Consider the following 21,417-nt stretch of genomic DNA (forward strand, 5'->3'; position numbering starts at 1 on the left):
GAGAGAAGGGTATAACTATCTCAACTGCAACTTGAAGCAATACAAGTCATCCTCATTTAGTGACCAGTTATTTAGGAACTGGTAACCTGGTTGTTAAGCAAAGCAGTCACTCAGTGAAACCGCAACTGTGCTTATGATCTTACTTCAGTTTTCCTTTGCTTTGAGACCTGTGAAAGTCATAAATGAGAGGATTGATTGTAAAGTTATTTTTTTCATCACTATCATAACTGCAAATGGTTGCTAAACGAGACAGTCACAATGAGAACTACTTGTAAGTAACCAAGTCTTTTCAAATAAGTTTCCATTAGCAATTACAGCTCTTACGAATGCTTTGTTTTCCTCTATCTGTATTGTTCAGCTTTTGCACTGTGTGCATACTGTATATAAATAGTTTCACATTATGTAACTATTATCGGGTGTACTTGCCAATTTCATGCAGTGTAAGTAACAGTGAGTAATTTACAATTATCCCTGTTACCAGGATTAAAGGAAAGGTCTTTAGGATCACAGCATTCATTTCATAGAAAACCTTTCTCTCTTCTCCCAAAAGTTAACAATGAAATCCTATGTGTTTGAGTAAGCACATAGTCTGAAAAGTCTGAGAGTTCTCATGCTAACAGATAAATGTGCATGGCATTGCAGCCTACACTTTGGGAAACCTTATACACTTTACAGTTTTGCAAGAAACGGCCAGCAAAATATACTCTGGCTAGCTTTGTTGGACAATCCATGCTAAATCTAAGCCGTTACATTTTATAAGGAGACTTGCAACTGATTTACTAGCATGTGAAAACACGAATGTCTAGACTGGAACCGACTAATCAAAGGGACGAAAGCTTAATATGTGTTGCCTGCATATAGTGGAATATGAAGCGTGTTAATTCGTGCTTTTGTTTTAAGCCTAGGTTTAAGAGCAGATTCTCTCTGCCCACAATGAAAAGATTGACGTTATTTCTCAGTTGGCTTTTTATCGTAGTTCTAGAAATAAGGATGGAGGATTAGAGATATCTGCTGTTTTTTAAGCAATCTGAACAATGCTGGGGCAGTGCATTTGGTGTGCCATGAAGGACAGCATTGTGATCCACCGTGGAAATCCCTCTTACCAAACCCACAAGCACAACTTTCCCATTCATTACAATATTTATGTACGGATTGTCAACATGGGATTAATCCTGTCTCAGAAGGAGATCTGAATCTACTGCCTTGGCTGGTCACCTCCAGAATGTCCCAAACCTTTTTTTTTGCTTGTTCAGACCTGTACAGCTCTCCTTTTCACCCGCCTTCCTCTCATTCTCTCCCCTTCCGTTCCTCTAAGGGTGCTTCAGTGGTGGTCATACCTCAGTCACCATGGACAGCTCAATGAAGAAGCAGATGACACAGCAGATGGCCACGGTGATCTCTCTCTGGAATCGGAAGCCGTGGGCGGATGGGAAGAAGTCCAGGATCCCAGTTATAAAGCCTTCAACGCCCACAAACTGGTGTGGAAGAGGAAGAGAAGCAAAGTATTGGAGACTGGAGAACTCCATGCGAAGATGTTGAAGGCAGGATAATGAATCTCCTGCCATTCTCAGTATTGAATTGACTACTCATTCACTTCCAGCTTTCTGCCCCTCCCCCTTAAACTCTCACCTGGCTGTCTAAGCCCAGAAGCAGCAGCATGAAGAAAAAGAGGGCAGCCCAGAGAGGAGCAACTGGCATCAGAGTGACAGCTCTTGGATATGCAATAAAAGCCAGCCCAGGTCCTGCAGAGGAGAAAAAAAGAGGAACAAAATGAGGTTATCTTAACACAGAGACACTCTTGCTTCAGGGAAGAAGGAACAGCTTCTCTGGATTTCCAGTTCGGTAAAAAGTAATTAATCAAATGGTCACTTATTACTTATTTCTAGCCAGCTTTTCCCCTATCCCGAAAGGCATGGTGCTGTCTCAAATAAAATGTCCCAAAATGCTTAGCAACATATACTTCCTTTATTTTGTAAACTCGTGCTTTCAAAGGCAGTGGATTTTTATTTTATTTTTGCATTGGGATAGAGCACTGAGACAGTCTCAAGATTTCATTTAGTATCTCAAGAGCTGTTTCGGATGGATTGGAATACAATTTTGCTTTGAATGAAAGTCAAGACTCTTCTTCCTTCTTGCAAAACCACACTGCTAATAGGAAAACCTCACAATGTACACACATACAACCCTATGTATACCCTGTTCAGTGTTACAAATCTGATTCTCAATTGTGTACGTAAAGTGACATGTCGTGTCTTTGCAGTAGTCTGGAAATACTGGATGCACAGGGATAGTTCTAATTATGCTGATCATCTTGATAGGGTGGGAAGGAATGATAAAAAAAATTCAGATATAGCAGCTGCGGAAGAAGGTGTGGTTGCAGGTGTAATTTTAAGAACCAAGGCAACTAATCTATGTTCTGCACACGACCATCAATGCGTTTATTTCCTCCTAAAATTGTACTTCTCCCAGAACTGGAGAACAGCCAAGCATCTTATCCAACCTGCTTTGCCATCCCTGAATTCAGGAGCACTCACCAGATTCTGCCACTTTGGAGATATCAACTCCCTGTTCTGCAGCCATGAAGCCTAGGATGGAGAAGACTACAAAACCAGAGAAGAAGCTGGTCCCACTATTGATCAGTGCCAGAATGATGGCATCTCTGCAGGGGAGAAAAGGCAAAGGACGGCAACTGTGAAAGAGTGATCTGACCAAAGGGGGTTTGTTGCGGTTATCCCTCAGCATAAACCATACCAAGCGCAGCTTCCTAGCTGATGAGAAATTGATACAATGGGCAAGTGTTGGCCAACGTGCTCTCTATGTTTCATTTGATATTCCGGGTCACAGAGGCAAGTGCAGAGCTCAATCTTACAGAATCTTGCACAGTGAAATCAGACATAAACATGTTTTATCCTGCATAGGATTGGGCTCTAACGAAACAGCGGCAAGAAATGGTGGCCTGTTTGCTATGCACATCCACCCATTGTTAGCAAAGAGTTTGTGCTGAGCTGTGGAAGGAAGCAAGAGCACCAGAGATGTTTTCACTATGGAGGCGAAAGCAGGGCAAAGTGGGAGGAAGATTAGTTGCTTTTTTTGCAGGGTAAGCGGGCTTACAAGACAGGCTGTGTCTTGGAGCCCAGCAGAAGCAACAGGCCCAAGGACATTTCACATTCTATGCATGCATCTTAGAGACAGATTCAAGGAGATGTTATGGACTAGCAGCAGGACAAGTTGGGCAGGGAGGCCACAGCATTCTGAACAAGCAATAGGAACTGAGCCCAGGAAGGGGAGAAGGGAAAGCAACTTCCAAGCAAAGCAGCTCCCCAACATTATTAGGGCTTACTATTTCTCTTTGCTGCTATCTCCTTATATATTTGATGAACTTTATATGTACAGTAAACAGGTGAAGCAATTCTTAAATCAAGATGTATCATGAGATATTGTTCTTCTTTAAACAGATCTCTTCCATCACACTTTTCCCTTAACAATGCAAGTTTTAAATCCCAGTGCATTCAGTGTGATTTATCCCCAGACAAATATGTATAGGGCAATAGCTTAGATTTTCCAAGATGTACAGCATGCGGCAGCCTTTGAAAAGTAGCTGCTAAAGAAATGTCCTACTATACTGCACTGTTTGACTTAGTCAGCAGTATGATATAATCGGTGAGTGCCCTTAAGCAGTTCCAGGCAGAATCAGGTCCATACTGAGTGTCTTTCTGCTGTAGCTTATTAAGAGATTTCAAGATTTCCCTGGAATCCCAGATTACCAGCTATTCTTTTCCAACACTGCTAAAAAGACACAGCCTTTTGCATGAAAAGTTTTGTATGAAAAGTTTCCATGAGAAAAAAAAAAAATACATCAGTGTCCTGAAAACATCAGATACTCTGGGCCTTCAGCTTCCAATAAGTAATAAATTATATGTCTTATACTGAAAAGAATTTTTTTTAAAATGTTTTTCTCTTCTACAGTTACAAGTTCCAATTTGTTGCGCATGATCTCAGTGTCACCGGTATGTAGTGCTATGTAGGATTGGACTTTACAGCTGGTTAGAAGAGCAACAATGGCATCGTGAGAGATTGTGGTTCCCCAGCTACTGAGAAAGGTATCCTGCAGGGTTTCTGCTTTCCCTAGATGCCTACTTTTTAGGCCACAGTTCACGAACACAACTCATCTCCTAGGTATAAAATTTCTTAGGATGTCCTTGACGTCCCCCAGAAATGGGGATAACTGTTGAACCAGTAAAGTTATTAGTTAGTAGAAATTAAGATCCCCAGAGTGATGAGATGACTGAAAAAGGCACTCTACAATATTTCACCTCTGCTTTCCCGAAATTGGAGCCCCTCACCCAGATATGTTGGACTATAAACCCCATTGACACAGGACAGCATGGTCTATTGTTGGCGATACATGTGGCCATTCAGTGGGTTCTGTGTGTATGTGGAGTAGGGAGAGATTCTTTATCTTTTAAAATAGACCTGAGTGTAACAAGGGCAGAGTGAAAGGGAAAAAAAAAAACATTGCTTTTCCCAGCCCTGCCCTGCCCTTCCTGATTATCATTCATCTGCAGACTGGAAAAATCACCAGGCAGACAGCTTGGTCCTGGCAACCCAGCAGAACAAAATAAGACAGAGAACCTGGCTCTTTCCTAGCCAACAACTTTTGGAGATGCAGCAATCCGCTGGCATCCTTTCTACTGTTTGGCAGAGCCCCACAGCTGCCACTGTGTGAATGCCCAGCTTTGCGGCCATCATCAGGCAAATCTCCTATCGGACTGGGAGTTGAAGTCCACAGGTCTTACAGTTGCCAAGATTGGGGACCCCTGCTTTAACAAATAAAAACCCAGTTCACTGAAGCTGAACCCTTTGCAGAACTGCACAGAGCTTTGCCTGTTGAGTGTCTTCCTGCCATGCAGGTACTTAAAAAAAGAGAGAATCCCTGCCAGGGGGAGAATGAGGGAGATGGTGGCAATTCTACAAGGCATAGCCTCTTCTTCCTATGCTGTGCCTGCTTGCCATGCCCCCTGATGGTGATGTAGGAAATGGGGTCTCACTTATAACAATTGTTGTTGAATCGGTTATAGCTGCCCAGGGCAGTGAGTGCCCCCAGTCCTATGGCATAGGAGAAAAAGATTTGGGTCCCAGCATCAATCCACACCTGAGAGGGAAGAAGAAAAAAAAAGAGAGAGAAAGATTGAAATACGATGGGCCAGAACTCAAGAGTCTTTCCTCTGTCCCTTCACATACAACTGCCAACTTTTCAACCGCCCCTTGCACCCTGGGCAGCCACTCACTGCTGCCATTAACAAGGGGTGTAGTTGATATCTATGTGGTGAAGAGCTTTAGCTACTGCTGCTAGCAAGTCCTTTAACATAGGGGTCCCCAACCTTGGCAACTTTAAGACCTGTGGACTTCAACTCCCAGAATTCCCCAGCCAGCATGGCTGGCTGAGGAATTCTGGGAGTTGAAGTCCACAGGTCTTACAGTTGCCAAGATTGGGGACCCCTGCTTTAACAAATAAAAACCCAGTTCACTGAAGCTGAACCCTTTGCAGAACTGCACTGAGATTTTGCAGCTGAAATCTTGACGATTTATATTTCCTCCCTATTCACTTTTTCGCTTGTTTTCTATTTCACAGATGTAGTGCTTCTCCTTTGTGCGTTTGTGTGTTGTTAATTCCTAATGATACCGTAGTGCAAAAGCTGGCTAACCGGTTGGCAGGTGTGTATTAAACCTTTCCCTCCCATATGCCTCTCACTTACTTGAGGCGAAGCCAGTTTGGACCAGTCGGGTTTGAGATAGTAAATTATCCCATCCTGAGCTCCAGGCAGCATCACCCCTCGAATAAACAGTATAATGAGCACCACGTAAGGGAATGTAGCAGTGAAGTAGACAATCTATGTTTGGGGGGAAAAAAAGAGAGCAAGAATTAAGCTTTTACGGGAAATGGTTTATTTTGTTGCTTTCTATTCAGTTTAGAAGGCCAAAGTAGGAGCAATCTGTCATCTCACTAACTCCCCCCCAAAATCAATTTTTAAAGAATTTGCATAAAGTGTTACACTGAAATAACAGCCATTACGAATTGAGTTATCAAACTTAAAACATTAATTTAAAACCAGTAGCAGTCAAAATTGTTTTTGCAGCCTAACCCAGCCATTAAGCACACGCAGGCGGCAATATAGACATTTTCAACTTTCTTAAAAACAAGCCGTGAGGAAGACTCATCAATTTCCCCTTGTGGGCTTTTAGTAGCCTCTTTTGTTGAAAACTGTCCATGTGCCTGCCCCTTTGCTCTGTGCGTGCTTGTCATGTCACTATTAAACAAAACTTCCTCTTGCTTATGCCAAGAATTGCTTCACGTGCATGCCTGTTGTCACTGTAAAAGATACGAGGCCAGGAAAAAAAAAATCGAGAGTATCATTTTTTGAAGAAACCAAGTGACAAATAGCACATTCTCTGCAAAGCCAGATCTTCCTTTCACTTTGGACAGAACTTTTTTTTTTAAACTTTGCAGCCAAAAGAGGGGGTTAATGGGTCAGGGGAGTGGCTTTCCATTCCTTTAGTGTGGAAAGCCTTGGTGCTCCTCTAAAGTTTATTGCAGAATTCCCATTGAAGAGACATCTGACCTGCTCTTTGGACAATTGCTGTGGATTTTCCCACACTAGAGTGCACCTCAAGGGAGCATTCAATGTGCTCTAAGGTGTGCGCTTCTCCTTTTAGCTAAGCAAACTTCCTGGCCGATCCCTTCTGGGAACCGTGCCCTGTGCTTATAATATTCCCCCAATTCCTTTGAATACAGGTTTACGTAAAATATGTTCTAAGACTGTGGTGGCGAACCTATGGCACGCGTGCCACAGGCACCACACGGAACCGTCTCTGGTGGCACGTGAGCCATTGCTGGGCCAAGCTGCTCCCTCCTCCTCTCCGTGCATGCGCAGTCTGGGAATAGGCGAGACGCTATAAAAGGAGCAACTTTCTGCAGAAGCAGCATTTGCTGCAGGCAGCTTGAGAGCGAGCACAAGTCGGAGCGGACAGCAAGCGAGTGAGCAAGCATGAGCCGACAGCTTGGTGGCCACATCCACTTGGTGGTCACACCCACCCACCACCCAGCGATGCATAAGTGGGTTTTGGGTTGCAGTTTGGGTATTCGGTCTCTAAAAGGTTCGCCACCGCTGTTCTAAGATGTAGGAAAATTCAGAATGTCTTCCCTCTTTGCTACTTTAGAAAAAAATAGTGGCTAAAAGAAATTGCATAGAATTAGCACAAACTTTTGAAATTAGTGGCACCAGCTTGGTTTTTTTTTTCATCAAGCACCACTATTCTTATGGCGCACACAGCCCTGCACCAGTTAGCCCATCTACTGATACCTCTTGGAAAGTATGAGTAGGAGATAGTGCATGGATGGAGAAAGCAATGTCAGCTCTTCTGTTATCAGAAGGAGGTAACCAACAGAGAATCTAGATGTCTTGAAAGGACATTCAAAGAAGACTCTTATGGGAAGTTCTGACTCAGATACTCTAATGATCTGGACTGCCTTTGGATGCCATGCTCCATAATTTAACTCAGAGGCCGTCAAACTATAGACTGCCTAGTTCAGTGGTGGCGAACCTATGGCACATGTGTCAGAGATGGCACTTAGAGCCCTCTCTGAGAGCATGTGCGCCGTCGCCCCAGCCCCACTTCCCCCACAGCCCCCTCCTCACCATCAGCCCCCCCCCCCGAGAATCGTCCCCGAGCGCGGTCCCCGCAGAGCAGCGCAGCCAAGGACATGGCAGCCAGGCAGCGGGGACAAGACTCCGCCCTTGAGCCCTGTCACACGCAGGTGATGCTGCGGCGCATGGACGGAGGGCATGGCTGCCATGGCACTGCTGGGCTGCCTGGGTGATCTGCTGCGATGGGCTGTGGAGGCAGTGGGTGGCCCTGCGGGTGGGCGGGGCACAGAGCGGGGGTGGGCAGAGAGGCGGGGGCAGTTTTGGGGCACTTGATCTGTAAAAGGTTTGCCATCATTGGCCTAGTTCATTTGTGAAGCCCCACAAAACAAGATAACCAAACTACTGACTTTCCATGGCCCAAATGTTTTGTCTGCAAACGATGCAAAGCTATTGGCAAGGTTTAATCCACCTCGTTTGCATCTTCCTTCCACTCACCTGAAAAAAATAAGAAAAAGGGGGCCAAACATTTTCACTCACCCTCTCCACCCAAAAAGTCACAAATCATACTGGATATAATCCAGGCAGCTCTGTGAATCTAAAAATAATACACTTTTAAAAATATATACCCTAAGCAGAGAAATGCTGCTTACTGCTGATTTAGGAAGAAGCATTGACAATCTGCCTCAAGTGCAAACTATTTTGGGTGGGTAAATACAGGTAGTCCCCAGTTTAAGAATACGTTTCATTCCCCAAGTCTCTCCTTAAGTGTATCTAAGCTGGAATCGTATTATTGTACAATAGTATTGTGCAATGAACCATGGTGTATTTAACTTCAACCATTGTGTGTTTAACTTGAATTTTGCTACAGTAGACTCCATTCTTAATGATGGGTCATCCTTAAACCAGGGCGTTCTTAACCTGGGGACTTGCTGTACACACAGGTTGTAAGAAATATCATGTGTGTATGTATATATGTTACTTCTTTCTTTAATCAACATCAGGGTCTCCAAAACACTTGCTGGATATCTCTCCAAGAGATATGCTCATGGGGGGGGGGGCAGCAAGGAGCAGAAGACAAAGGTTAAAGAATCAGCAGCTGACTCATCTCCTGCAGCACCAGAAAATTTAAAGCTACAGATATGTTCTCAGAGATGCTGACCTGAAGGTCCTTAACATTTATGAGCTCAGAGGCAGAGGTCTACTGAACCACTGAGTGATATCAGGATTATAAGGCAACCTCTGTTGCCAATGGAAAGAATATACAGATATTGAGACTGTATATAAGACAAAAGCTTCAAGGAGCTGAACTTAATTTTAATTGTATTCAACGATATAAAAAGACTCATGAATGGATGACTGATGGCTTGTCCCTGAAAAAGTATTCAGGCACGACTTCAAGAACCATATCATGAGAAATATTTAAGAGCTTTTGGCTGCCTCTGGAAGCTTTCCCGCCCTTCCTAAGGGACCTTCTGGGCTTGTGCAGCCAGAAGGGGAAGAATGCTAATCTGGACAGGCAGCCTAACTGACCTTCAGCACTGCTTTCCCCACTAAGGCCACAGGAACTGCAAGCGTGACCAGCTGTGAGAGGCTGCACCACGTGCGAGTGCCTGTCTGCTGAGGCCTGGGGGCTGTGACCCCTCAACTCCAATGGATGTCTGGTGAAAATGCCAGCCTTTTTTAGGCGTGGAACTTGCTGACAAGTGGGATTTTAGATGCACTGGCTATGCAAAAGAGAAGTAGGCATTAGGTATCTGGGTGGGCGGAACATATGACTCAGTGAGAAATTTTGATGTGTGCAAAGGAAGGCCCCTATTTACATTCAGAAAGAATAGATTGTGGGCCATACTGTTTGTGTCTAAGAACGGAATTCATTCCTTGGCTGCATTTGTATTTGGAGAATCAGGAATGGCAGACCTGATAATATAGAGGCCTCTGTCTCCCATGCAATCCGGGAGAATTGCTTCTAGTCAGAGAAAACACTATTGACCATCTAACTAGACAAGGCAATTTTATATATCCAACCACTATACATTTTCTCCAGAGTTGGAGAACAAATTCAAGGCATGGATCTAACTGTTTAATTTTAAGAAGTCCAGTCACAAGGCTGATGTCTCGGCTGTAGTGGACACATATGACTCCCTCTTTAGAAACTGAGGCTTTCTGCCCAATTTGCAGAAATTCTGTTTTGCTCTTTTCACAAACAGGAATCCCGAAATGTGCCTAAATTTTCTCCTTCACAGAAGGACTCTGGATGGTGTGCAAATAAAATGTCAAAAACATGCCTACTACGTGGTAGAGATTTCCCTCAGGAAGTCTCAGTTGGGATGGGGCTAGGATCTCTTACAAAGGATAAAACTCAGTAAATCAGGATCCACTGGAGTCTACCCTAACTGCAATTTTAACTTCAGTCCTCCTCTTTCTCCATTTCCTGACTGACCTTTGTGAGGGCCTGTTGTTCTGTGCTTAGCAGCCACCATTCCTCTTTGCCTTAATTGAAAACACTTTGCCTCCAGAGGTTTGCTTAAGGCTTATTCACTGCCTGCATGTCTCACAGTTTTCCAAAGATCAATCCAATCCTTCCAGCTGCAGGCACCCATCAGACACATGTACCTCCCCTCATCCATAGTCATTTCCAAAATGCACTTTTCTCCATGTATTTATTTTCATGTCATCATTTCATTCAACGTTCTCTTCTCAATTCACTCCCCGGGACTGTGTATATACCTGTTTCCATTCACCCTCCACCTGGCCCTCCTTGCCCCTTCTTCAAGAGCCACATCATCTCCACAGGTAAGAGCCTTCAGAGTGGGCTGCTGAACACTTGGCAGACAGGATTCAGGAAGCAGGCGACTGCCAGTGGGTGCTCTGAAGAGAAGGAATTTACCCATCTTCTGGAGTCTCGTGTGACTCTGCCACAATTCATTTACAATTTCTTCCCACCTTCTCCTCCCTCCCTTTCAGACCATCTCCCCACAGCTTCCTACCTTTCCTGCAGATTTGACGCCTTTCCAAACGCAGAAATAGACAAGGACCCAGCAAGCTAGGAGGCACAGGGTCATTTCCCAGTTGATAGCCCCAGGGTACTCCAGGCCTTTTGAAATATTCAACACCTTGTTCCTGCAAACAGAGGGAGAAAAGGTGACCACCTGAATGTGAGCAAAGATCTCCATCTAGGCAAGTGAGCACGGCTCTGCTCAGAACAGAGAACTGGGAGGTCAGCTTAGAACAGAAGGGTAAAATGCCATAACTCACTCCCAAAATTCGATGACAGGTGACCGCTTGTCAGAAAGTTCATCACAGGTAAGGTTGCTACTGGCAGTGCCATTGGCACAATCTTCATGTCGGAAGATTTCCACACACTCTGGGGAGTTCCAGGGATTCCCACAGGTTGCCCAGGGCAGGGTGGCTGTAAAAGACTTCACCAGATAGTAGAAGCCCCAGGCAAGTACCATGATGTAGTACGTGTTGCAGTAGAAGACAATCACCATGGAAGCAAATCCCAGTCCTGTTTGGAGAAATTCAGTTACTTGAAGAAAGAATGGGCTATTTTCCCTAAGGGGTGACAGAGATATGACACTGTTACACAGTGAAAATGAGTGATATGAAATATAAGTTCCATTTGCTAAATGTCCATATTTTAAATTCTGGAAACTGAACACTATTTTCATCAAACAGTAATTTAATTTGGCTTTGCATGCAGAAGGAAAGAGTAATGAAAAAGGCCCATTTCTAATCATTAGTAAAAAAAAAAAAAAAAGTAGGACTTCTTTTCCTGGCTTCTAAGATTACAGTGTGTAATTTTACACTACATACTGTCTGCTCACGTAGATTTTTATTGACATTGATTACAACCTTTTGGGGTATCAAAAGCCAGTGATCTCAGCCTGATTATTTCTGTACTGTACGTCACAAAGAGAATCATGTCTATATTTAAGCTCTTCTTTTCTATACATCCAAGTATGCCACATCTTTTTAATACCTCCTGACCAATCGTTGCCAACTTCACATATTCTTCTAATTTGGGCACATCTCAGAGATCAATCTATTGGATCTTTTGATATCTCCTTGGTTTTCACTGAAGATCCCACAGTGATGTTCTGACTTGGGAAGTTGAGAGAAGATGCTATTAGAAGGTAGCTCAACTTTTCCCCACGAACAAACTCATAAGAGCAATAAAAAGAAGAAAGGGGGGGTTAGTTGTAAAAAGAGACCTTACCTTTGAAAAGTGGCGCTATGTTCCATACCGCGATGCTTCCAGCCTTCATGAATTGCCCCAAAGAAATTTCCAAGAAGAAAATGGGAATCCCACCAAGGAGGGCAATAAGAATGTACGGGATGAGGAACACACCTGTAGCCAAGTGAGCAACACAAAGTAAGCAACAGTGTCATTCTTCAATTCTAGACCACTTCAGCCTTTCCCAGTGGTACAGATTGATTTATAGGTTTGTTATACTAAAAACATTTTTAAAAACAGCATCTAAATCTAATCCAATTTAATCTAATCTAAATTGTGCACTAGGAAAAGCTGAGTCCTGCCCCAAAAGCTGAGTCCTGTGAAATTGGCATCATTTTCATAATTTATTCTGCTTCAGTTTGTTGATTGAGAGGAGTGCAGGGGTGTCAACTGAAATCTTTCTCAATGGAAACAGTATATAGTTGATTCGGGGTTCTGAGATACCATCAGATCCTGGCACACCTTGAAATTTAATCTCAGATGTCATAATGTTTAAAATATGCAAGAATTTCAGAAGGTTTTTGCGGATTGGGGAGAAGCCAATGAAATGAAATTCAGGTTAGAAGCTGGATTTTTTTTTTTCAATCAGTACCCTAATTTGTGGCTTCTGTGGTTACTTGGAATTGTAATATTTATTGTATTTTAATTCTTCCCAGTTCTGAGACCTCTTCATTTGTTGCCACCACTTAACTTAACTTTTTCCAACTTTCTAAGTATTTTGAGATTGCACAATTGAGAATCGGCCTTGCTGGCTGGATCATCTTCCTCAAACGTGTTAAGGGTGCTATGCTGGAGAAAGCTGGCTGAGCTGAAATGCATTCTTTGCTCTCCATTTAGAGATATTTTGCTGGCAAAAGTCTTTATGTATGAATGTCTGCAAAATATACAGAGGAAGACCAGATCCCTAAGGTAGCTGCTATAGAGCTGGAAAGGAGATAGAATAAAAAGGAGACTCTGTTGTTCTCTATTATTATCCTTCTGACTTTTGTCTTCTGGTCATTTAATCATAGGTGCTTCTTCAGGCTCCCAAGATCAAAAAAAGATCTCTGCTTCTCCCTGCATTGCCCATATTGGTCATCGCCATGTGATCTTGATCTGTTTCCCTCTTTCCCCAAACAGTTCTCAACTTTCCTGTCACCATTGTTCACAAGTGTGCCAGCCTCACAGCTGTGATGGACAGGCTGGTGTGTTCCCAAATACGTGTGTGCATGTGGGCCTCAGCATGAATCGCCTCAAGGACTCTATTTATAGTACAGATCTCTGGGTTAAGGGAAGGCCCAAGTATTGCTTCTTGTCCTGCCAATCCCTAGTTAAAAGGATAATCATGGGGATATAAACTCTTTCCCATGGGGATTAACAAGGCAATGGTTGGGGAATCCATTCATCGCTGCATATAGGCAGGGACATCTATCACCCAGGAAATGCAAATGGAAGTGAATATGTGCCTCTGCACATGGAGCGGCCAAGGCACAGCACGCTGCAAGACAAGAATGTGTGTGTGCTAAGGCTGATTTGAAGATGATATGGGATTTTGTGCTTCTGTTTACACATTTAATCAGATCAGTTGAAAAAAAAACAGAAGCAGACGCATTCCTGGAATGTGACTAGGTTTGATTAGTATTAATTTTGGGATTTGGGTAGGTAAGCATGTTGCGGTTTTGGTTAGTTAATGGTTCAAAGGATTGTGCAAACTCAGGACATGGAATAATGCAACAACCGGATGGAATATATCAAGTGAATGAAGCCTACGAGTGGGTGTTTGGGTGTGAGTATTGTGCATGGCTTTATCTGAATGGCTATCTGAAATCCAGCATTTTCTCAAATGGTAAACCTGCATCTGAGATATTCATTTCCAAGTGAGGCTTCATATGACTCAATATTTTATTTTCTTATTTTGAATCCCTGCATGCAGAAAGCTAGCAATCCAGAGGAAACGATTCTGGCATGATTCTGGCATAATCTTGGTTTTGTTTTGCATAGAAACCCATGTCAGTCTCAAATTCTTCCTTTCAGTCTGATACCTACAGGTACAAGTTTATTCCTATAAATCAGCCCAGAGTCAAAACTACCCTTTCTTGGAACAGCTTTTATAGAACGAATTAAGGTCTGAAATGTGTGATTTGCAATGGTAAGGGCTGCTTTTAGGAACACTCAAACTGTATGCCTCATTCCATTAAATAAAGAGACTAAAAATGGCTTCTTATCAATTTTCATATTCTTTATTTCTGTTTTTCAATTATCGACTCCATAAGGCATGGTGAATGAATGGAAACATCATGGTTAGATCATGAAATAAATTGGTTGGACAATCATTCCCTCTATGCAATGAACTTTAGAAATATTTGTCAAAGGAAACAGATTGCTCACAGAATTCTCAGCAATCTCTCCAAATTGTAGTTATCAGGCTTGAAAATTAATTTATGAGGCAATTAATATAACAGCCTTCCCTCAGGAATTAAACTGCAGCTCCCATCTTCCTCAGCCAATGAGGCCAGATGACCGTATACAAATAGTCACACATTGGGGAAAACTGTCACAGACATATGCAGTATAAATATGTCTTCAGTGTTGCCTCTATGTATATAGCTCAGTGACCCCTTCAAGGTAGTAATGAGAGGCGATCAAAGAGCATTTTCTGAATTCACCATATTTTCACAGACCAATGTTTACAAGGATGAGAAAGTGTTAATTGCTGCCTGAAGAGTGGGATGCTTTAATCTTTTGGAGAGTTAGAGGGAGAAGCAAGGGGATAACTGGAAAAATGAAATCTCATGAATTAAAATGGTCACTGTTCTGTCCACAGCAATTTTTCACACCTGAAGAAAAGCACTGACATTTTTCTCTTTTCAATCCTGGCTAGAAAGACTGAGATCATTCATCCCTTGTGATCTCCTCACACTCCTTGACAAACCCAGATTTATTCTATTCTGGCTCTCCATCTCAGCCAGCCTGCAGCTGCATGTCTAACAAATGCAGTGACCAGCAGCACTTGTGAACGGGCGGACTCAGGTACAATGCTCCAAGCACACCAGCTTGGGTACAACCTCTGATAGTGGAAGCTTCCACCCCTCCACCCACACACCCCACTGAATGAGGCAACCGTCTTCTCCCGGAATTTGCCCCCCAGCAGCTGTGGCCTGCTCTGTGCCATGCTGTGGCTTTTACACAAAAGAAATTTCTCCCGGCTGTCAGCTGAGTAAAAGAGGAAAGTTCTCAGGGCCTCAGAAGGGGAGGCAGGCGATTATCTCAGCCTCAGCACAAGGCAACCGAGTCATTTTCCCCAGAAGAAAGGGGAAAAAAATGATTCTATTCCAGGAAGTTTGGAGAAATTGGAAGAATGCATCTCTATTTCAGCCCTGGACCATTCCCCAGCCATTCTCACAATATGCTTTATCACCAAACACTGCCTTCTCCTACTTTCTCTTTCCTACCTAACTTTTCTGGCCACCCAGCCCCGCTGATTGTTTGGATCACTTTTTCTGCCCTTTCTAAGCTCCTTGTAAGCTTCAAAACTTTATTAGAGCAATTTAAACTCATGGCCTGTAAGAGCTGATAGGCAACTAAGACATCCTGGTTATGAGATCGGGTCATATGCTTATCCTTGCTGGCCTAGAGGGTGGAAAGCAGTCTTTTCCCCATTTCCCCCCACCCCCAGCATCAGTTGCTGGATAAGATCTGGATCTCACTGGGGATTATTCAACTGTGGTGACAGAAGTCATGTTCCACTCCAAAAACACGTAAAACATAAACAGCATCTCTAACCCACTTGTCAAGTTCAAAGTTTTGGCAATCTCTTTGGTTATTAGCTCAGGCTGAATCCATTCTTTATTAGCATAACAAGATTGACCAGTAATGCCAACACTTTCAGGAACAATAGCTCCCAGAACTTTTCAATGGAGAAAGAGGAAATAAATGTATCTTTCTCAGAAAGTGCCTGTTTAAAACAGTAGGGTTGTCCAAATCCTGTCTTTTCACCAATTGTGCTTAATCAGTTTCCACTTCTTTATCTCAAGTCTGGATTGAGCAAGTGATTTGTTCTTTTCCTTTCACTTTCTGTCCCTCTGTCTTGAAAAAGGAACAGCCAGGGCTTGTAGTGACTGATACCTGCTAAATTTGTCCCATGCAAATATGAGATGAAAACTGGCTCCAGGGATGCAGCTGAGAGTTTTATCGTTCTTCTGTAGCCTGCCAAGGTACTTTTTTTTTTTTTTTTCATTTGCACGTACAACTGTCTTAACAGAAAGGGCAGATTACAAGGAAGCATTCTGAATCAATAAATGCAAGGAGAAAAAGGCAGAGTACCATCCGTGATGGAGGGCCTTGGACAGCAAGGTTTGCAAAAAAAAAAAAAAAAGATATTATCGGTCCTTTGCAAGGTTTGCTAAACTGAGACAATTGTCCTTGGCTATTAAAAGACTGCCTTTGCATGTTTTTTTGCTTCGCTTTTGTTCCAACAAGCACAAAATGGTGAACATACCACGTAATTCTCACCACATTCTAATTTGACTTTTGAAGTTAGGTAAGGTTAAAAATAGGTACTAGTTCAAGATCACCAAACCGGAATGGAAATTGTATTCCAAGTCACCAGCTCAAGACTGCAAGTATCACTAACAGCACTTGTCAGAGAGAAAGAGTTGTAAAAGGGTCAGCTGGACCTGGTTGTTTTACCCAAGAATCAGGCAGCATGTGAGTGTGACGCAATGTGCATCACATCAGCCAATGGCAGTCCTTACAGTATTACTGCTTTTCTGTTCTCCTCTCCTAAAATCAGCAAGGAGAAAAACCACCTATCCTTAAGGGAGAATGAGATACAATTTTGGCCTTGTTGCTGTAGAAATAATGAACCAAAATGGGAGCAATAAGGAGACAGTAGGATCCCAACCCCCTTTTACAAAGGTCATAAAATTCTAAAGAAGGAGAAGAGCCCCTCCTCTTACTTCATTGCCAATTAAAGAGATGCTAGGGTAGGACTGGGGCAAACCTAAAAAGCTATGGACTTTGAATGTGCAAGGACTGGCCATGGTAATCTGACAGAGGGGGCAGGGCCCCTGAACACACGCACTCAGAGTATTCTACTACTCACTTCCTTTTCCTATGTTTTATGGGATTAAGCTCCATTTTGGTAGAAAGAATTTAGCTTAAGCCTAGGAGACGTGGGTCTCCTCTCTTCGCCAATCCAGTCCCCAGTAGATTTGTCCTTCCCATGGCCTTTGGCAAAATACTCAGGCATGGTGTCGCACCAGTTAAACACATCAGAGAGGAAATGCGCTCTTCTTGGCTTCTCACTCACTTTGCCCTCTGCATCCCTCCTCAGATTCATAGATTGAAAAGGGATAGATCCCAGAATGGATCACATGCGCTGTGGCCTGGAGAATGCCAGAGAAGCCCTCTTGGAGACGGGACGGTGGAAACAGGCCTGGTGAAAAGATCACGTTTTCTGGGATTCTCTGCAGTTCTCGGCAGCAATCCCTGTGCCAAGTGCACCTTGGCTCCTGCCAGAGCACAACTGCTTTCCAATATAACGTTTATGACTTATTAAACCACAGATGGCCTTACTGCTTTTCTCCAAGGCCAGTAGGTTATTGAGACAACATGGGAAAAAATGACACCCATATTTTTAAGGAAGCCAGCTAAGTGTGGTAGTCAAGGGCAGTGCCAGATGAAGGCCCAGTAAATCCAGGTTCCTGGCACCCATGGGGTTCACTGGATGCTTTTCAGCCAGGCATTTTCTCTTAACCTGTTCTACCCTTCAGGGTTGTGAAGGTAAAGTGGGAGAAGGGCAACAACCATGTATGCCACAAGGAATTATTTGGAAAGAAGGCAAGAAATAATGTAATAACAAGCATGTAAACAGTCTCCTCCCCCATCCCACATGCTCTATCACATTTAAATCTTCAAGATGGATGCTATCCAGATATGTTATATTGTGAAACGTGATTAACTACATGCTTTCTGCAATTACGTTTCCCAATATACAGAAAATAGGAGGACAAAGCAGTTGCTGGGGAGGATTGGAAAGGAACCAAAAAGTGCTAGAAGTTTCTGTTCTGACCAATTCACGCATAAAATGCCCTTTCACAATATGTTCTAAATTTATTTTGTATTATTTGAATAAAATTTGAGGAAGGCAAGATTTGCCACTGAGACTCATTCATCCAGGAAGGACTACCATGGCCCTCCTTTCAGCCAGCTATGCCTTCTCTTTGCCCCCCTGGTGTTCCCAAATGGTCCCGTCCTCCCCTGTAATTATTCCCCCAACTCCAATCTCCAGATGAAGCAGCCCAAATTTGAAATAGGTGAGGCAACTGACTTGGGGTGTCCTGAAAGAAGATGCAACTCTGGAGGCTCGCTTGTTGTATAAGGGGGAAGTGAATGAGAGATTTGGAAGAATCTAACCATGGAATCTGCAGGATAACTCAGGATGGCCCCAGGAGAAATGCCCTGTGAGTGTGGCTCATTGGTTATCAGCGTATGTGTGTGAGCGCATGGGCAAGCGCATATGGGTATATGTGCATATACGCAACATCTTTCTAGGTTTTCAACTAAACACCAAAATAATCTCAAAGAGGCTTGGGTCTTCATCTCACCATGTGCCCCGCTTAACGTGTTGCAGTGGAAAAGAGACAAGAGTAAGTTCTTTCTTAAGTCCCTCTATGGTAGGAGATGCCAAGTGATACAAGAGCCCCAAAACATTGGAAGGAAGCGAGTTCCCACAGTCAAACTGGGTTAGGAAAACTTTCCTGCTTCCCTTCAATGTGCTCCCTCTTGAGGGACTTTGAGATCCACAAATGCAGGATGGGGAGGTGTTTATATTGTATCCCCCTTCAGTGCAGCAGCCATGACTCTCTCTCAACTTTGATGGGAAAAGGCAATCCTCTGCCCAGAGGGCACTCCTTTCTGTAAGCTGGCAGCTGCCCTTTGCTCCCTGCCTAGCCACGGATGTGTGCGGTGACAACCACAGTGCTAACTACTTGTATCCTTCTCTGCCTCTCAACATTCCCACTGAACGCAGGATTTCTCCCCTATCTGATCACAGCTCTATCTTCACCCTTGCTCATATTTCAGCCTGGGTAAATTCCCTGCATCTTCCAAGGAGCTTAATCTTCTCCTGTGGGATTTTTTTGGTAATGTCCCTGGTAGAATGAGGCTTTGGGGGATTCTTGCAGGACATCTCCCACAAAGATTTCTTTTTCCTTTCCAATCTCACTTCTGGATTCCTTCTGTTGTGACCAAGATTTCAGCCAACAAAAATTTCCTAAGTGATGATCTGACTCATTTTCAAGTCTTGTTTTTAAATTGTGTGGTCCGGGCCTGAGGCTTTTAGATTCCAGGTAGGCGTGGGACTGAATGCGCCTATTGAAGAAGACAGGGAAGGCCCTCCGTGCAGAGCATATTAGCCCCCATTCCCAGATTCAGCCCTAACTTTTGAAAAACCCTGGAGGCAGTAGTGGGATTCAAATATGTGAACAACCGGTTTTATGTGTGGATGCTGCTTCCGGAAGTCCATTCTGGGCCTGGGCAACAAAAAATTAACTACTGGTTCTGCCGAACTGGTGCGAACTAGCTGAATCCCACCACTGCCTGGAGGCTAAGCCAAAGGGTAGAAATTCCACTCTAGGAAGAGAGCAGGCTAGATCGTTTTTCTTTCCAAGGCACCTTTAATCATTTGCTCTTGCTGCTGCCAGCTCTGGGTCCTGGATAGCCTTACAAAGTATTCTTGAGTTTAGGATGTCAGCCCAGAAAGCCACTGTTCCAAGGCTTTCTCAGGTCCCTGTTCTTCCCAGTGGGCCTGGACCTTGAAGCTTCCTTAAGGTGAAAGCTGCAGGCTCCAGATTGTAAAAGGTTCCCATGCGATTCTGAAGAATCGCTGACCCTCACCCCCTTTCAGATTATAAGGATCCTGGCGACCCCTGCGCACCCCCCCAGCCTCCCTTCCATCCGGACCTCACGGCCGCAGGTTGCTCACCTCCCCCGTTCTTGTAACACAGGTAGGGAAAGCGCCACACGTTGCCTAGCCCCACGGCGAAGCCCACGCAGGACATGATGAAATCCATCTGCCGGGTCCAAGTCTCTCTCTCGCGGGGCGGCAAGGCCAGGGTCGGCTTGCAGGAGTCCACGGCCTCCCCTTTGCTCCCGACTGAAGCTCCTTGGCACATGGCGGCTGCGGGGGATCCCGTCTTTTTGTCCTGCGGTTCGACCGAGACGCTGTAAATGCCGCCGCCGCCGCCGCCGCCGCTCTCCGACGAAGCCCCCTTGGCCATGGTGCCTGGGGGGATTCTCGAGTCCTGGTCGCCCCCTTCCAGACGGATCGAGACGATGCTCAAAAGAGAAAAGGAGAGAAGGGCTGCGAAGGGGGGGGGTGCAGTCAGAAGCCCCCTCGCAAGAGGCGAGCGGCAGATGGTGGAGAGTGGAGTCTGAGCTGGGGCTGGGGCTCGCTGGGGCAGGTAGCCGGCTTGGAGGGGAGGGCTGGGATTTTGCAGAGACTCAGAAACAATCCACGAAGCACTTGAAGGTCAACCTGAAAAACCTCATGTGTTCAGTGGACTCGGGGAAGGGGGTTGCTCGAGGGCGAAGGTCGGCGAAATCCGCCGCGGGGGGAACACCCCCACAATACCCCGCCCGGAGTCACGGCAGGGCACGGGGTAGGGGCCGGAGGGGACGCGCCGATCCCTTCGCGTCCGTCGCCTTCGCGCTGCTCTGGTCGATTCTGGGCTTGCCGCTTCGGGTGCTGCCGCTGTCTGCTCGCAATCGCCGCCCCTTCGAGGCTGCTGGAGGAGAGAGCCCGTGTGACGTCAGCCGGCCCGGCCCCTTTCCTCCCTCCCTCCCTCTCCTCCCTGCCGCTCCGCCGCCGTCGCCGGGATTCGCCGACTGCTCCCCCTCCCCCCTCCTTCCTCCTCCTTAGCGCTCCAGCACTGCCAGCCGCAGGGAAAGGCGGCAGTCCGCGGGCAGCGGAGCAAGACGGGTGTGTGTGTGTGTGTGGGGGGAGCAATTGCAGCGGCCGTTTTTTTTCTTCCCATTCCGCCCCCCCCGCACCTGTTCCCTCCCAGAGTGCTACTCTATAATAATGCTCCTGCCTTTCTGGATTTGACTTCGGAGTTTGCTGAGAAAAGGCACGTTTCCACTCACGCGGTTTGCAGGCAGAGCGTTGTTTCAGCTGCAGTTCCTCCCGCCTCGGTGATCCGCTGTATGCGCGCACTTAAACGGAAGTGTCAGCGGCACTGCGCGCTTTTCTGTTACGTGTTCAGCTGGGAAGGAGCGAGCTGGGAAGATCTCCTCTCCCCGCCCCCCAAATTAACAAGGGTCCCCCACAAATATGGCTATCATATTCCTGGATTTGGAAGTACAGAAGTTGTAAAGTAGAATTTATCGTGGAGGGAAGGGGAGATTGCCTTTGAAAAGTCCAGCAACGGTATAAGTCTCACGTGTTTCAGTTCAAGATTCTACATTTAACTTATAGAATATTTAACGTTTTGGAACCAGGAAAGCACCTTCTTTAATAAAGTCCTCTATATTTGTTCCAGTTTCAATTAGGTA

At 44.8% G+C, this 21,417-nt stretch overlaps 1 protein-coding gene across 2 annotated transcripts in view; it reads right to left on the reverse strand.

Moving 5' to 3' along the window:
* The window catches only part of SLC6A8 (solute carrier family 6 member 8), a 32,636-nt gene extending 11,557 nt beyond the window's left edge, over nt 1-21,079 (reverse strand). Inside the window, exons 1-10 of one of the 2 annotated variants that reach the window (XM_039366030.1) lie at nt 21,010-21,079; nt 19,850-20,648; nt 11,866-11,997; nt 10,902-11,154; nt 10,634-10,766; nt 5,757-5,891; nt 5,049-5,152; nt 2,535-2,659; nt 1,630-1,742; nt 1,338-1,475 (exon numbers count right to left, since the gene is read on the reverse strand). In XM_039366030.1, coding sequence (XP_039221964.1) covers nt 1,338-1,475; nt 1,630-1,742; nt 2,535-2,659; nt 5,049-5,152; nt 5,757-5,891; nt 10,634-10,766; nt 10,902-11,154; nt 11,866-11,997; nt 19,850-20,144 — 1,428 coding nt within the window. In that variant the 5' untranslated portion in view covers nt 20,145-20,648; nt 21,010-21,079. Of the gene's footprint in view, nt 1-1,337; nt 1,476-1,629; nt 1,743-2,534; nt 2,660-5,048; nt 5,153-5,756; nt 5,892-10,633; nt 10,767-10,901; nt 11,155-11,865; nt 11,998-19,849; nt 20,652-21,009 lie in introns of both variants that reach the window. The other variant, XM_039366031.1, reaches the window with a different exon arrangement.
* Between the last annotated feature and the right edge of the window lie 338 nt (nt 21,080-21,417).

The sequence above is a fragment of the Crotalus tigris genome, unplaced genomic scaffold (genome assembly GCF_016545835.1).
Source record: "Crotalus tigris isolate CLP2741 ecotype Arizona unplaced genomic scaffold, ASM1654583v1 scf7180000020218.1340706, whole genome shotgun sequence".
NCBI classification, from domain to species: domain Eukaryota; kingdom Metazoa; phylum Chordata; class Lepidosauria; order Squamata; family Viperidae; genus Crotalus; species Crotalus tigris.